General features: G+C 36.2%; 1 protein-coding gene across 1 annotated transcript in view; it reads right to left on the bottom strand.

The window, feature by feature from the left end:
* Positions 1-16,156, bottom strand: part of LOC116779991 (transportin-1-like) — a 91,826-nt gene that overhangs the window by 15,794 nt on the left and 59,876 nt on the right. The window contains exons 12-22 of the mRNA XM_032674496.1: positions 14,821-15,046; positions 13,730-13,901; positions 13,257-13,343; positions 12,372-12,479; positions 12,003-12,161; positions 11,820-11,907; positions 10,817-10,915; positions 10,508-10,603; positions 7,635-7,710; positions 6,667-6,766; positions 5,138-5,212 (exon numbers count right to left, since the gene is read on the bottom strand). Coding sequence (XP_032530387.1) covers positions 5,138-5,212; positions 6,667-6,766; positions 7,635-7,710; positions 10,508-10,603; positions 10,817-10,915; positions 11,820-11,907; positions 12,003-12,161; positions 12,372-12,479; positions 13,257-13,343; positions 13,730-13,901; positions 14,821-15,046 — 1,286 coding nt within the window. The remainder of the gene's footprint in view (positions 1-5,137; positions 5,213-6,666; positions 6,767-7,634; positions 7,711-10,507; positions 10,604-10,816; positions 10,916-11,819; positions 11,908-12,002; positions 12,162-12,371; positions 12,480-13,256; positions 13,344-13,729; positions 13,902-14,820; positions 15,047-16,156) is intronic.

Genomic DNA, 16,156 nt, shown 5'->3' with positions numbered 1-16,156 from the left:
TTGGACCTGACGAGATACATCCATGGGTCCTGAGGGAATTGGCGGAGGAAGTGGCTAAGCCATTGTCCATCCTATTTGAGAAGTCATGGCAGTCCAGTGAGGTTTCCAATGTCTGGAAAAAGGAGACTAAGGAAGACCCACAGAACTACAGGCCGGTCAGTCTCACCTCAGTGCCAGGCAGGATCATGGAGCAGATCCTTCTGGAAAGTATGTTAAGTCACATGGAAAATAAGGAGGTGATAGGGGACATCCACCACGACTTCACTAAAGGCAAATCATGCCTCACAAATTTGGTGGCCTTATATGATGAGGTTACAGCAGTGGTGGATGAGATTAGATATTAGGAAGAAATTCTTTATTGTGAGGGTTGTGAGACACTGGAGCAGGTTGCCCAGAGAAGCTGTGGATGCCCCATCCCTGGAAGTGTTTAAGGCCAAGTTGGACAGGGCTTCGAACAACCTGGTCTAGTGGAAGGTGTCCCTGTCCATGGCAGTGGGGTTGGAACTACATGATCTTTAAAGTCCCTTCCAACCCAAAACCATTCTATGATTCTATAAGTGCAAGGTCCTGCACCTGGGTCAGGGCAATCCCAAGCACAAGTATAGGCTGGGCAGAGAATGGATCTGGACTAGCACTGGGGAGGACATGGGGGTGTTTGTGGATGAAAAGCTTGACATGACCCAGCAATGTCTGCTTGCAGCCCAGAAAGCCAACCGCATTCTGGGCTGCATCCAAAGAGGCATGGCCAGCAGGTCAAGGGAGGAGATTCTCCCCCTCTACTCCACTCTACTGAGACCCAACCTGAGTACTGTTCAGCTCTGGGGCCCTGTAGTGGGTTTCTGTGGCTGGGTTTTGGTAGTGGGGGGGGGCTACAGGGGTGGCTTCTGTTAGAAGCTGCTAGAAGCTTCCCCTGTCCCATGGAGCCAATGCCAACCAGCTCCAGGACAGACTTCCTGCTGATGGCCAAGGCCAATCCAATCAGGAGTAATAGTAACGCCTCTGTGATAACATAGTTAAGAAAAGAAGGCTGTTGCGCAGAAGAATTCCAGCCAGGGAAGAGCGGAGTGAGAACATGGGAACAACAAGGTAGACACCAAGGTCAGTGCAGAAGGAGGGGGAGGAGGTGCTCCAGGCGCCGGAGTGGTGCAGACCATGGTGAAGCAGGCTGTTCCCCTGCAACCCATGGAGGACCATCGGGGTGCAGAGACCCACCTGCAGCCCATGGAGGAGCCCATGCTGGAGCAGGTGGATGCTTGAAGGAGGCTGTGACCCTGTGGGAGGCCCAAGATGGATCAGGTCCTGCCAGAGACCTGCAGCCTGTGGAGAGGGAAGCCCATGCTGGAGCAAGTTTTTCCCGGGTAGGACTTGTGTCCCCTGTGGGGGACCCACGTCGGTACAGCTCATCCGTGAAGGACTGCACCCCATGAAGGAGTGACCCACGGGACAGCAGTTTGGGAAGAACTACTTCCTGAGGGATGGACTCATGCCAGAGATGTCCATCAAGGACTGTCTCCCATGGGAGGGACCCCATGGGAGCAGGGGAAGGACTCCTCTCCCTGAGCAGCAGCAGAAACAACAACTGACCATAACCCCCATTCCCTATCCCCCTGCACAGCTGGGAGGAAGGAGGGAGAACATGGAAGGAAGGAGGGGTGAAGGGAAGTTGTTTTTAAGTCTGTTTTATTTTTCACTCTTTGGCTCTTATCCTGTTAGTAATAAATTTAAGTACTATCCCCACTTAGAGTCTTGTTTTGCCCATGAAGGTAATCAGTAACTGACCTCGCCCAGTTCTTATCTCTACTCATGAATCCTTAGGTTTTTTTTTTTTCTCTCTTCTCTCTCCTCTGTCCAGTTGCAGAGGGAGAGAGAGAGAGCGGCTTTAGTGGGTACCTGGCATCCGACCAGGGTCGACCCACTACAGGCCCACAACACAAAAAAGATGTTGACCTGTTGAAACAAGTCCAGAGGAGGCCACTAATCTGATCACTGGGCTGGAACACCTCTGCTATGGAGACTTGCTGAGAGAGTTGGGGTTGTTCAACCTGGAGAAATGAAGGCTCCAAGGAGACCTTATAGCACCTTCCAGTACCTAAAGGGGGCTTATAAGAGAACTGGAGAGGGACTTTTCACAAGGCCATTGAGTGATAGGACAAGGGGGAATGGTTTCAAACTGAAAGAGGGCAGGTTTAAATTAGATGCTGTGAGGGTGGTGAGACTGGAACAGGTTGCCCAGAGAGGTTGAGGACTCCCCATCCCTAGAGGTGTTCAAGGCCAGGTTGGATGGGGCATTTGAGCAACCTGGTCTAGTGGAAGGTGTACCTGCCCATGGCAGGGGGGTTGGAACTACATGACCTTTAAGGTCCCTTCCAACCCAAACCATTCTGTGATTCTATGATTCTAATGTCTTTCTTAAAGGAAAAAAAAACCAAAAACATTTCAGTTAAGGGTGACATATACAATATAGCTACCCACACAGATTAGCATAAAAAAAATAAATATATCTTCTATATAAATATACATGTGTGTATGTAGTTTTAATGACTATGGTGACAACCTAGAGTTAGGCTAAACATTATGTCAATTGACACAGTTTATATTTTAAGATTACTGTGTTCACATTTATATTTTTAAACATGTAATATGTTCTGGGAGGAAAGCTGAGCCAGAACCACTGCCAGCATTTGACAGAATCAATGCCTATAAATTTCTTGCAAAAACGAAAGCATCCTGTGAGAGCTGTGTTTTTTCCATCGAACCTGTAGACAACTATTACTAAAAAGGAAGCTATTAAAATCTTTTGTGTTTTGAAAGAACAGAGATCCACAGCATAAGATGGGAAGACAGGAAAAAAATAATCAAATCTATAGGTTTCAGCCTGGACCCTCCAATGTAATAAATTAACTGAAAGCTACAAAAATTGAATGATATTGTCAAAAACATCTTAGTATTTTAGCTTGAAAACAGCAGGTTAAAAGGCAAACATACAAAAGAATAAAAGAAGTTTAAATGGCTTCTCCTAATAGAAAATAGTCTAGAGTCTCTGAAGTTTTGGTTTGTTTTTCTTTTTTAAACTCAAGGGTACTTAACTGTGGAACAGTCTGTCATGAAAACATCCTCACAAAAAAGGCAATGTCAAAGTTAAAGCTCATGGTACTGAGCTTAACACAATTTTCTAAGCAGAACTGTTCTTAAACAGCATGAAGCAATAATAACATTACAGTGTCACAAGTTAATTTATTGCTTTTCTCCCTGAAAGGGACCTTCCACAGGCAGAGTCACCTCTTTCCTAACCAAAAGAGTCTGATTAGCCAGCTGCCAAAAAACTACCCAAAAAATCTGAGAATGTTCAGGTACAACAAAAGGAACACTTTAAAAAAATCTCACAAGACAGTTTTAGCAATTGAGCTTCAGCTACAGTCTTCAGATATTTTGCTTTTATAAATCATGATACAGTTCTTTGGGTATGTATTGGATCTCAACACTGGGAGCTCATGTACCTGTGCTCTTGGAAGGGGTATTTTCTCTCTTAGCTCTAGTGCTCCAAAACCAACAAACAAACCAACCAACTTGAACACCCCAAAACCCAAACACTGGACAATCCACTAGCAAGAAAAAGGCCTCGTGGGACTACGAATTTTTTTTCCCATTATTTCTAAAAGGCATAATTATTGTTGGAAAATATGTAACTGGACTACAGTAATCATGTATTCAACTAGCGTAAAAACTCACTCCAATAAGGAAGTAATCTAAAAAATTTGTATGCCATCACTTGAAGAAAGCTTTGTCTCTGTCCTTGCATGGCAAAAAGCACAAAAAATACACTTAATAAAGCAAGGATGTCCTTATGCCAAGTAACCAAGAAACAGTGTCTAGTTAGAATGCATTAGATCCCATGTGGATATCCTGGAAAGAATCTGAAAAAGAGGAGCGTAGCTTATTGAAGCAAGTATTGAATGCTGAAGGACCAGGACAGTAACATGTACTGAAACTGCTTTGGACAACCACCACAGACAGCATCCTGGACTTTCTTTTAAGCTTGTATTTCTTGTTTTCTTCTGCCGATGCCAGAATACTCACAGTCATGCATTTCCTGACACTGATGTTCCTTCAAAGCCTCTCAGACAATTGTTCTCCTGACTAGGACAGCGAGATTTTTGTCTTTGCTCCTCAAGATGGGATTCAAATGTTCTAGTCCATTCTGATGTGCACACCTGGCATTACTTGAAGAGGAAGTGCCAATATTGACCCATGATGCACGTATGTACTTAGAAATATGCTCCATTCTAGCTTTAAGAGCACCATCAACTTTTGACATACATCCTTCCTAAAACCAGAGATTTCACTTTACAACATATGAGAGCCACACTACTGAACAGTAACAGCTGTAACTGAAATAAGTTTATTTTATTCTGTTTTTTATCTGAAGACCTCAGTGCCAAAACACAATATATTACTTTCTGTGTGTGTGGTTTTTTTATTTTTACTCAAGACAAACAGTCTTTTTGCTTAAATTATATCAACACTTTGTCTAGGGATGCGTTCTTGGCTATCACTGTTCATTAGTTTCTTGAAGACTTGTTTATCCAAGAGGAATTCTGAGGAGGGTTAAGCAGTCCCAGAAACTTATTTTCAGCTGAAGCAAGATAAACAGATAAGGATACTACTGGAATACTTTTCATTTTCATTTTTCTAGATATTTCTAAAAAAAATATGCTTCTTGGGGTGGGGGGCAGGTCTTAAACCACACAGATCTCATTTTCTAGAAAAGAAAAACAAAACAGAAAAAAAAGTCTTCTATCTTGTATAAAACCCCCTGTTCTTCCAAATGCAGTCAAAATGCAGGAGGTTGGACATTATGAAAAACTCTTTGAGGATGATTATCCTTTCAAATAAGATCTCAGGTGAGCTTTTCAATGCTTTTAAAAAGAAAATTGGAATAACCTAAAAGCATGTAAGAAAATATAGGTAAAAACCTTTTATTATTTATATGATGTTTTGTTTGAAAGTTTATGACTTTGCAAGAAAGCATTCATGACCACAAATACAGTAAATGCTAATAATGGAAATAAAAACAAGAAAGAAACAAAGGATCTAAAGCAACCAAAGTTCAGATATACTGTCATACTAGAAACATTACCTTACAGAACATGTCTCGGAGATCATCTTTTGGGTTAATCCATGATGCAACAGCATCACAAAAAAAAATAAAGTCCTATAGGATTAAACAATCACATAGGTTAGAAACCTTAAATTTATAGGTCTGAAAACAATGCACAATGTTCATTCTATGAACTATGCAGGGTATTTGATCCTAATTCACAACTGCTTCTGGTTTTAGACCTTTATTTTCCAGTTAATTCAGACAATAATGGTAAGTTTCGTATGCTTAAGTGTATGGAAACAGAAATGGCTGAGCATAGGAATACCTTTGTTTAATCAGATTTTTTATGAAATTGAACCACAGTTAAAAAAACCCTCAAACAACAAAAAACTCCTCCCCTCCCATACCACATTTGTTTAACTAATTCTTTCAGCACACATTCTGAGTTTGAGATCCAATCACCTTAAAAACAATCGACAAACTCATGACCATACTTGCAACTTACTCTCATGTACTTTCAGTTAGGAAAAAAAGCTGTTGTATTTCTTTAAGTAGAGCCAGAAGTTGTTTCTTGAATACACGGAATGTTTATCATACAGGTTCAAAACTAAAACCACCCCAAAATCGTTACGTTTAGTTCATCTGCTCTTATGCATTACCTCCTACTATACCATTAAAATATCAGTCTTAATGATGAAGTTGATAATGCACATGTTTTTGGATAGGAACTGAGGATCACAACTACATAGGAGGAGAGCTGGGATAATGAAAAGAGACCTTAATTACTCCCTCCCTTTAAGCTATGCGAAAGAACAGACAGCAGAAGGAAATGCTAAGTATAAAATAAGGGATAAGCGAAATGAACTGCAAAATTCAAAACAAGATAGAGGTTCCATTCTTGTGTTCCAGGGAGAAGGATTCCAGGCAGAGTAGAGGGAAATTCACTTTCATTTTCCTCTTAGAAAATATTACCTTTGTATAGCTTTACTTTGGAGCTGCAGAGACTAAAGAGCAAATCATATTCTATTCTTGAGATGTGCCATTTATTTTAAAGAGATGCATCGTCCTTGTCATATTGACTATTTAAGCAATATATCCAAAGTTGAAAGAGAATCTTCCCTACCCAAGTTTTAAGAATGAAGGGGTGGTTATTGTTTTTGTTCTGTTTCTTTTTTAAAAGCCTAGATTGTATCTGAAAAATAGGGTTTAGCATATCAACTGTTGCCTTGTATCCTCAACATAAAAAAGACTGATAGAAGTATCAAAGTACAGTTAATCCAAGTTCATTATTTACATATTCCTTGTAAGTAAAAGACAAAAAATAAATTTAACAATACTGTCTTTTCCTTTCCATAAGTGATAATTACTGAAGCAGAAATTCTGAAGTATGATGATATGTATCATTTGAAATATAAACATTTCGGTCTCGATGTCTAAAAAGCAGTTATAGCACATACTACAGGGAATCAATATCAAGCTACATTTTTTCATACTCCATATGCAGTTTTCACTAAATTTCACATGAGTAAAGAAAAAAGAAGTTAAGATCTATTTATGTATCTTACTTGGACTACTCCACTGGGGTTGACTGAGATCATGGTACATATCCCACGGAACGCTGAATCCTTTTCCTCATTGTCTCTTATGTTTCGCAGAGAGGTGCACCTAGTAAGTTGGAGAGTAAAACTTAGCTAATTCTATTACTTTTTCATTCAATCAAGTCAGGACTAGATTACAGCATTTGATGGAATAAGTCACACTGATAAAATTATCTGAAACACTATTTTGAACACTTAGAAAGGTACTTGTTGCACACAGTCTTTACTAGTATATTCCCATTAGGTATCATCTACAGAATCTTGCTTTCCTGTTGTACTATATACAGTTAGAAAGTGTGACCTGTATTCTATTAAATACAAAAGAAACATGTATATAAAATATTTATAGAAACTATCATTATTAGAAGTGAACATTATATCAGATACCACTTACAGAACAGTTATTTAACCTTTACAGCATCAAGCAAGCTATTTTATACATAACAAGTCTAGAAACATATTCCTTACAGCAATTCAAGTCTCCGACTGAATTTTAAGTAATGCACAGTTTAAATTTTACAGTATTTGCATGCATTGTATTATTATTCTCATGGATTTTAAAATGCTCTTTCATAGTCAAGCTTTAACACGCAAGCATGTGACAATCTTATCCCATGCATAAATTAGTCATTAGCCACAACATAAAGAATACATGACAGTGCTACTAAAACCTCACAAATCTGATAGGACAAGATTAGTCACATGGTTGGCAATGATTAAGGATTGAGATTTTGTAACCAACTGAAAATATATCTAAAAGTGAGATAGAAGAAAAAGAAAGGAAAGAAAGGAAAGAAAGGAAAGAAAGGGAAGGAAGGAAGGGAAGAAGGAAGGAAAGAAAGAAAGAACAAAAGAGAAAGAAAGAAAGAGAAAGAAAGAAAGAAAGAAAAGAAAGAGAAGAAAAATGAATTAAAAAAAAATTGAATAATACACACCAGGGTCTTATAAACTGCTGTAGCATGGGGGCCACCTCTTGAGGACAAACGAAACCAAGACGACCAATTGTTATTGCTAAGGTAATGCAATCACGGTTATACACCACCAAACGCCAATCAAGACATGAGCAAATGAGGGGGGAGGAGAAAAAAATAAAGAAAAAAACAACAAATAACTCAGAAACAGAAGCAAACAGAATCTGTATATGATAGTAAACATAAGATTTCACCAGTGCTGTTAATTACCACCCCTTGAATAAGAGGCAGCAACATACATGGTATACTCTCCAGGGTAAAAGAAAAATTAAAGAAGTAAATGAGAGAACACCAAAAAACACAATTTAAAATGCAAAGGCTTTTTTGATGTAAGCAGTCATTCTGCCCTCTTCACTAAATTTACCTACTTCAAAGTTTTTAATAAAAAGTACTATTATGAATACTATTGACAGAAAGGAATTAACCATTTTCAGTTTTAGTATCAAGTAGTGCTAAATACTTTATTTTTTCAATATTCAAAATTCAAGATTTTAATAGGCCTACTATCTATCATCAGTAAAAATATATTTATAAACACTTTTAGATTGAATACATTGTGGTCTATCTAATAAACACTAAATAGATTAAACACTCTCAAAGAGTCCCAAATATTTACTTTCTTCATAATCTTGTAGAGAAGTTAAAGGGGTTGCTAGCTCAAAGCAACTGACTGGAGAAAATTAATTTTTTAATCCAAATATTTCTCCTGTTCAGAAAAACTTCCTTATAAAACTTGTATAAGAATCTGACTTCTGATACAAAAGCATAAGGACACATGAAAAGCAAAACTGCTTCTCTGAATGATTAGGTAGTGTGGTCCTTGGTTCTGAGGGCCAGACTGAAGAAAATATCATCATGCAAGTGTGTTTTAATGATGTTTGCTCAACTCACAAAAGATTAATCTTTAGAAAAAAGAGAAGGTGGGAAATAATGTATCAGGATTACTTGAAGCAAAATACATGAATAATACTAAAATCCATCAGATTTATATGAAGCAGAGAAAGGAAACCTATGTTTAAGGGACATACTATGCAACACTAATTAACAAGCATTTGTGAACAGTTTCATGAAACATGCAATAAAGCAGATGATACTTTCTCCAATAAAAGTTTAGTGTAGGATACACTAGCAGTTTGAAATGTACCCATTCCATGAAAGCTGCAGCTCACTGGTAATGTACTATTTTGCCCAGATATTACTTGATTTCAATATGCAGTGTCAAATTTTTGGCAGATCTAACATAAAACTGCATTTGAAGTGATACTTTCAAATGAAAATGCAGTTTAAGGTTTATCTGTAAATTCTCACAGGTAGAGTCTGTACAAAGAATAGTAATTTCTGTCAAAGCTTAACTTTTTGGCATGTACTCATTATTTTCTATGCAACTACTTTTACTTAAGCTGGTCTCATATGTTTCCATAAGTGTTTTCATAGCTTACATAACAACCTACAGCAGAAAACAGTAATACCCTTGCACGTACCAATGGCATGCAGCACAATATTCCGCAACAAACTTAAAAGTACACCAACCACACTCACAATTTATTGGTAGTTATGAATCTGCATTTAAAGTAACTATTAAGATACAAAAAAAAAAATTAATGTTTGGATACTTCAAAAAATTCTCTAGCAGTGATGGAAGTAAACTTTTAGGTACTGGATGTTTCTCAGCTACAGATATTACACATCCATCAGCGCAGACAAAGAGGGTTGGGGCAGGGGGAAAGAAAATTAATTTTGCTATACTATTCCATGGTGCATTTCATAACAAGTAATTAGTGTGAAAATTATCTTTTCAAAAAGCAGCACCTATAATATGCCAGACAACTAGGCAATTTTCCCTTCAAGTTCACCTTCTATACTAAATAAGGGGATGGGGTGTAGAGAATACTGAAGGAAAAATATGCATAGAAAGAAATCCCAATTTATCTCATACTTAGCTCAAGCCCAAATGTAACTAGCACTGAATTTGCATCATTTTCAATTATGTCCAGTATAATGACTAAACTATCATTTTTTCGTACAAGACAATTTTCAAACAGAAAAAAAGTCAAAATATTCTCAATCAGTAAAATAGCAAATCAGAAACTTGTTAAATTATTAATAAAGTTTTGCTGAAGTATGGAAGGTGCTCTTCATACCAGAACATGCCCTCTATAAATGCAAAAGAACCAGACTCAGAAATTCCAGTTCAATAAGGCATTTGGGGACTGCTCCCAATTCAGAAGGCAAAGTAGCTAGCCAGAACATAGAAATGTACGTGCCACTGTTAAGACTTCTTTTCAGAAATTTGTTATTAAGTGATCAGGTAATAAAATTATACAGAATTTCAGTTATGTTGTGGTTAAAACTGCCATCACAGATCTATATTTTTGTGCATATTACTACAAATTAATTTTTTTTTTAAAGTGCATTACTGTAAATCCAACGAGTTAATTATTTGTTATATATATGCCAATTACATTTGTTTCAAACACTAGACATACATACAGTACACATGTGTAAGGACACGCATATATTAAAATCAGTGTAAAGTCACTTTAAGTGTTACTGCATACATTTGTCATATTGTATCCATAAATAAAATTGGAAGAATACTTAAATAGACGATAAATATAAAATGTTATAAAGGTGAGAAAGCAATAACTCTAATAATCTAGATATATGACGTGTTTTTCTGCAAGACTGAGACTTGTAAGAACTTCTGCAAAACAGTTGTTTTTGCTTATAAAAGCCAAATACATAGCAATAAACAAAATTCTATTCGATTTTTTAAAATCATTATAGAAAAAAACCCTCTAATTCCCTTCACCATAAATGGTTCAATTTTTGGATACCTGTGTTCTCTAACAATGTCTTTGGTGTGTTGGGTCTGTTAATTATTTCTACAAGCTGGTGCAACACCACTGGAATATAAGGCTGCATCTCTATACCTGAAACAGCCAAAAAGAAACATTCAGAAGAAAATGACCATTAATATACACAATTTATTTAGATCTGGTACCTTGAACTTACTGTCAAGGACAAGAATGTAAAACTTAATTTAAATTTTTCACATGAAAGCATCACTAAAAATAATAAAAAAAAAAAACAACCCAGACAAACCATTCTAAATATGTAAATATTCAAAGAAAAAAAAATCTTACCCATCTGGATGGAAATTTCTCCAATAGCCCAGGTGGCATTGTTACATACAGAAATGAATTCAGGGTTTAGATTTGTTCCCAAAATGGGCATGAAATCAGCTAGAAAGAACAACATTTTAAAATCTCATCACACAATACAACCATCTTGTTCCTTTATTGTAAGGTCACGAGGGGAAAGAGGTTTTTTTAAAATCATGTAAGCATATTTAAATTCTTGTAAAGCATTACATCTGAATTAATAAGAGCTGTATTTTTGCTATATATCAGATTAACCTGGATGATACAACCTAAGCAGATCAATGCAAATCTTTTGAAACTATGATTTAAAAATATTTCAAATAGATTTTACATTTATGTAACTCTAAAACCCTTTTTTTATCCCCTTCCCAGGAGTAGGGAAAAAAAAGCACACCTGGATAGCTATGTATTTAGCTGTGCTAAAAAAAAAAGAATGACCAACTCCCTCTCCCCCCAAAACAAACACCCCCTTCGACAAAAACAAAAAAACACCAAACACAACACCAATCCCCCCCCAAAAATACAACAGCCAATAAAATGAAGCCTAGAAAGAAAATCACAGCCTTGATTAAAATTTATTTGGCAGATGTTATAATCTATCTTTGTGACTAATATTTCACTAAAATTCAAATTCCAAGCCTATCCAAGCATTTATGGATTCTAGTAGAACAAAAAACCCCACAAATTCTAGAATTTACTAAAGAAAGCAACTGTTCTAATTGAAGTATAAGCACATCTGTTTTGCTGTATTCCAGCAAAACAGGAAACATGTTACACTATAAAAATCAAGCAGCAAAATCAACTTTTGCACTGTATATAAAAAAAACAACACATCTTTAACACACAATTCAAAGGAGAAAAGACTACAGACCCTTGCTAATAAAAGAAAATGAAAGCTTACAACACCATGACAGGGTAAGCCACAAAAAAGCCTCTTATCAGTTTGTAAAACAAGTTAAGTATTTAATATGTAAAAGAAACATACCGATGCAAGGCTTAACATGCTGAAAACACGCCTTTGTCAGATCACCTAACAATGCAAAAGAACTCTGCCGTACCTCAGGCATTTTATCCTAAAGAGAGGAAGAAAAAAACCGGACAATTCTAGAAGTGTTTCTGATTCTTTTAAGAAAGAAAATTATTGGATTAAACAGGTTTCTCATCTCACCTGCATGCATTGGTACATTAGTGTCAGGATATTGCTGCAAGCCACTAGCTGTTCAATGTTACCTCCAAGTCCTTCAGCTAAACCACTGAGTAAATCAAGAGCCACAATCATGAAATCTTTATCTGGAGCCTCGTATTGATCGGGCTGAGCATTGTGTAACTGCAACAAATAATTATGCATTTTCAAAATAAGTATTAGATTTTCTCAGGGGTATGCATAAAAGTAAAAACAAAGTTTCAGAACTGCAGCTTCATTTAAATATTCAACAGTTAATACTACTAATCTCCCTGCAAACCCCTAACTTTACATAGTTAATACATTGATTTAAGGAGATATTCTGAAAACATTGGAATAGCAATAGAAAAATACCATGGCTTGTGCAAGAGTCTTCTGCACCAGATTTACGCAACGCTGGTACACAGGCTCACAGTATGGAAGAAAGCCAGATTGCAAGGCAGTAGCAACTGACGACAGGCACTGGAATAAAATAAAGAAGAAAAAAAGCAAGAGAGACACTAACTTTCCTCACCTCCCCCAAGTACCTTTTACTTGTGTGAGGTAAATTAAAAGCCTTTTAAGTATACCCACAAGTAACTGATTAAGTAAAACCAACCTGGAAAGGTAGTAACGATTAGCTGAGACAAGGCAACTGTCAGCTAATTGTTACTCTCTCCTACGTATGTCAATTGAGAAAAGTTCTCAGGAGCAGAATCTTCTTTGAGATGGCCAAGACAGTTCATATGAAGACTACTATAATTCAGCTAGCACTTACACTAAACTTCAGTACCCCGACAATGTATAAGCCCTAACATTATCCAAGAATTATGAAACTAATTTCTCTAGAAGTGTTTTCCTGCTTCACACTTGGAAAGTACAGAGAATAGACTACATTGTCTGGTTCATAACTTCAGCCTGTCGGTAATTGTTTTAATGGAGGGACAAAGAGAGAGAAAGGAGAAAGAGAAGACAAGAACAACAGGGATGGAACAATTTTTTTAAAAAAACAAATAATCCCAAAGAAAACAATCAAGAATGGCAGGAAAAAAATAAATCTTAAAGAAAGATTTCTGCTAAACTGAATGACATTTCCTCAGTCACAAAATTCTCTCACTTATTGTTGTAACATTTTCTCCATAATGGGAAATACCTAACACTGACAGCTTTCATAGTCGCACTTCCTAGTAGAAGCATCCTTAGTAAAAGGTGTAATTCCCAAAAGAAGTTGATAAAACACATTCAAATTTTAACATTTACCTCTAATAAAGGGAAGAGATCTTTATCTTCATCCTTCAACATATTCCACTTCTGGATTAATGGAGGCATTAGCATCTGAATATATTCCTGTTTAAGTGGTTACAAACAAAACAAAAAAAGTCATTAGAAATTAGCACACATATTCCACCAATTTCTTTAAAGTCCCATTTCATATCTCTATTGATATATATATATATATCCTTTGAGCTGAAAAGTTATGAGAATGAGGGAAAAAAAGTCACAATAAGGCAAAGTACATTTCCTAAGCCACCAAACACACAATTATTTATTCAAAATGAGAAATATTTGTGTAGTGGGAAAATTACATACAGTCTGTGTATTTTACATGTAAATATTTATTATTACTGAACCCAGAATTTATGTTTTATAACATATAAAGTACACTACAAAACCCACCAAACCAGTTTTTCATTATGTGATGAGTGTTTCTACAGACCATAAGGTATACTCACTGGTTTATTTAGATGATGTCCTACAGAATCTGCTAGAGTTCCTATAGCATCATAAAGAATGAGCAGGTTTTTATGCTGGTATTTACTAAATGCGAAGACCAAAGTGTCAAGTATATATGCAAGATAAGGAACAAGCTCTGTACAAGCCTCCTCTTCTAGAGTAGCAAAGGCACTGAATGACAAAAAACCCCCACCATAAATAGAAAAGTCAGTATCTTGGAAAGAACAAAACAAGACCACCCCAAAATGCACCACACTACCCATTCCTGTTTAAACGTAGAACTGTATTTAGTCTTTAAATTCATCCAAGGTATGTTTTCAAAATGGTATTACTGAGAAACCCAATCTATTTTGATTGAACACAAAGATACACCATGGTGAGTAAAATTTAAAAATATTCCATTAAAAACCTTTTATGTATATATGCTACAGATCTAATCTCGTTTTATGAAGAAACTTTCTTGGCAGTCTACTGTGTACACTCTTGCCCCACACAAACTGACATGTAAAAGCTTTATTTGCTGAGCTTCCTGCACAAGAGGTGTACTCATTCCATTAATGGTGTGTCCATTTTTTTAAATATCAACAGACAAGGAAGAGAAGGGAATCTTACCTCCAAGGATTTCCTTTCAAGAGAAAGGGAATATCCCTTGAAAAAATTGTAATGCAAATGTTTTGGTAATCCTGAGCTAAACATAAACATTGCTAATGCAACGATAGTATAGTTTTCCAGTATTGACCTCATTCATAGGCCTATAAAAGCCATATTTCTGGTCAGTGAAACCACAAATATTGAAAAAAACCAGGTGCCACATGCAGATAATTTCTTTTACTGCAATAGATTGTTTAGTTTGATTATTCATATATTCTAAAAACAAACTGGAAAAGAGAAAGACAAATTATATGTTTTGATTTTACTACAACTTGGAGTTATTTGTGATGACTTCAGAAGAAGTCCAATTTAAAAGGAAAAAAATAAAATACATTAAGAGCTAGAAATGAAGTTATACTTTCATCAATAATGAATTAAAATATTTTCCCATGAAAAAGCAGTGTCATGGATAGTACTTTTTGTTTAAGCTTTGACTCACCTGCAGGCAGCTTCTTGTACTCTCTTGTTGCTATCCAGAATGCGCTTTAGCAACTCAGTCATTAATGGCTTCAAGTATGTGTCTGGGGGTTGACTAACTACCCAGTGTGCATAGCGACTAAGAGTCCAGCAAGTAATGGAGCGCACAAGAGCCTTTTTATTAGAAAGGCACTGAATAAGGTGAGGGATCAGCTCAGGAAGATATGGAATCATACCCTGCATGCAGCCTAGAAAGAAAAATATAGCTATTACAGTAGGAAAATTAGAAAACATAATAGAACTTTTTGTTATTTCCTAGAAGGGACGTATTTTCATCCTCTATTATGTAGTAATACATTTTACCAATATACAAAGCAAGTCTACCTAATTTATGTTGTCCTAAAAGGAAACCACACCATAAACAGTAATTAAAATCCCCAATGAAATTTACATTCATTCCAACTACATTTCTACTTCAGTGCTTCCCCAATCCCCATAAATTCTGTTTTATTAAATGGAGAATAGCAAGAACATCCAAATAAAATTAGTTTATAAAGCTCGGAAGTCTTATGCCAGCCTACTCAGAGTGACCAAGACAACAAGTAGAGAAAGATTAGGCCTTGATAACAAATCATAATATCATTAAAAAAGATTCCTTAAGAAATTTAATTTTCTTCTTGTTTTCTCCTAATATCACACCAATACTGGCGCAAATAAAAGCTACACACTTCAAGTCATCAAGGGCAGTAATACACTGAGATTTGCCAGAAGTACTAGCTTTTACCTTGCTTGACTTGAAATCAAAACAAATAAAAATACTTTCTAGCAACAAAGAAAATATATGTTCACTAGGCACTGTACGAAAAGATAGATAATCCAGGCATGGACCCAAACATATTCCTTCAGTTTGCAAAATGGACAGACATGATGAAAATACAGGTAAAAAGCCAAGACTGTAAGTAAATACAAAGAAATGGAAGTTATCACATTTAAATCAGAGAACCATCCACAAAAAGCAGCTCAGGGCACTGAAGTCACAGGTCTGGTCTTCTCCATTTCTGAAAACACTGAATGAAATGTAAATATTCCTGTTGTATCAAATCAAGGTAGTACTTCATGAAAGACCAATAAATATATGCTACAGTTAAGAAAGAGAGGAATAAAAGAAATTATCTAAGTTATTTAAGCCTTTGAAAAATGCAAATTTGAAAATTAAACAAGTAACTTCAGTCATCAACTAGTAGATGTAGAGATTAATCACTAAAAACAAATCAGCTAAGGATGTATACTTGCTTACACAAGTAAATTCACCCTGAAAGGATGACAGAGCTGCTTTAGAACCAATCAAAAATTCAGCA

This window comes from Chiroxiphia lanceolata, chromosome W (assembly GCF_009829145.1).
Source record: "Chiroxiphia lanceolata isolate bChiLan1 chromosome W, bChiLan1.pri, whole genome shotgun sequence".
NCBI lineage: Eukaryota > Metazoa > Chordata > Aves > Passeriformes > Pipridae > Chiroxiphia > Chiroxiphia lanceolata.
Note: the sequence above shows the minus strand (reverse complement) of the source record. Positions and strands in the feature narration are given on the sequence as shown.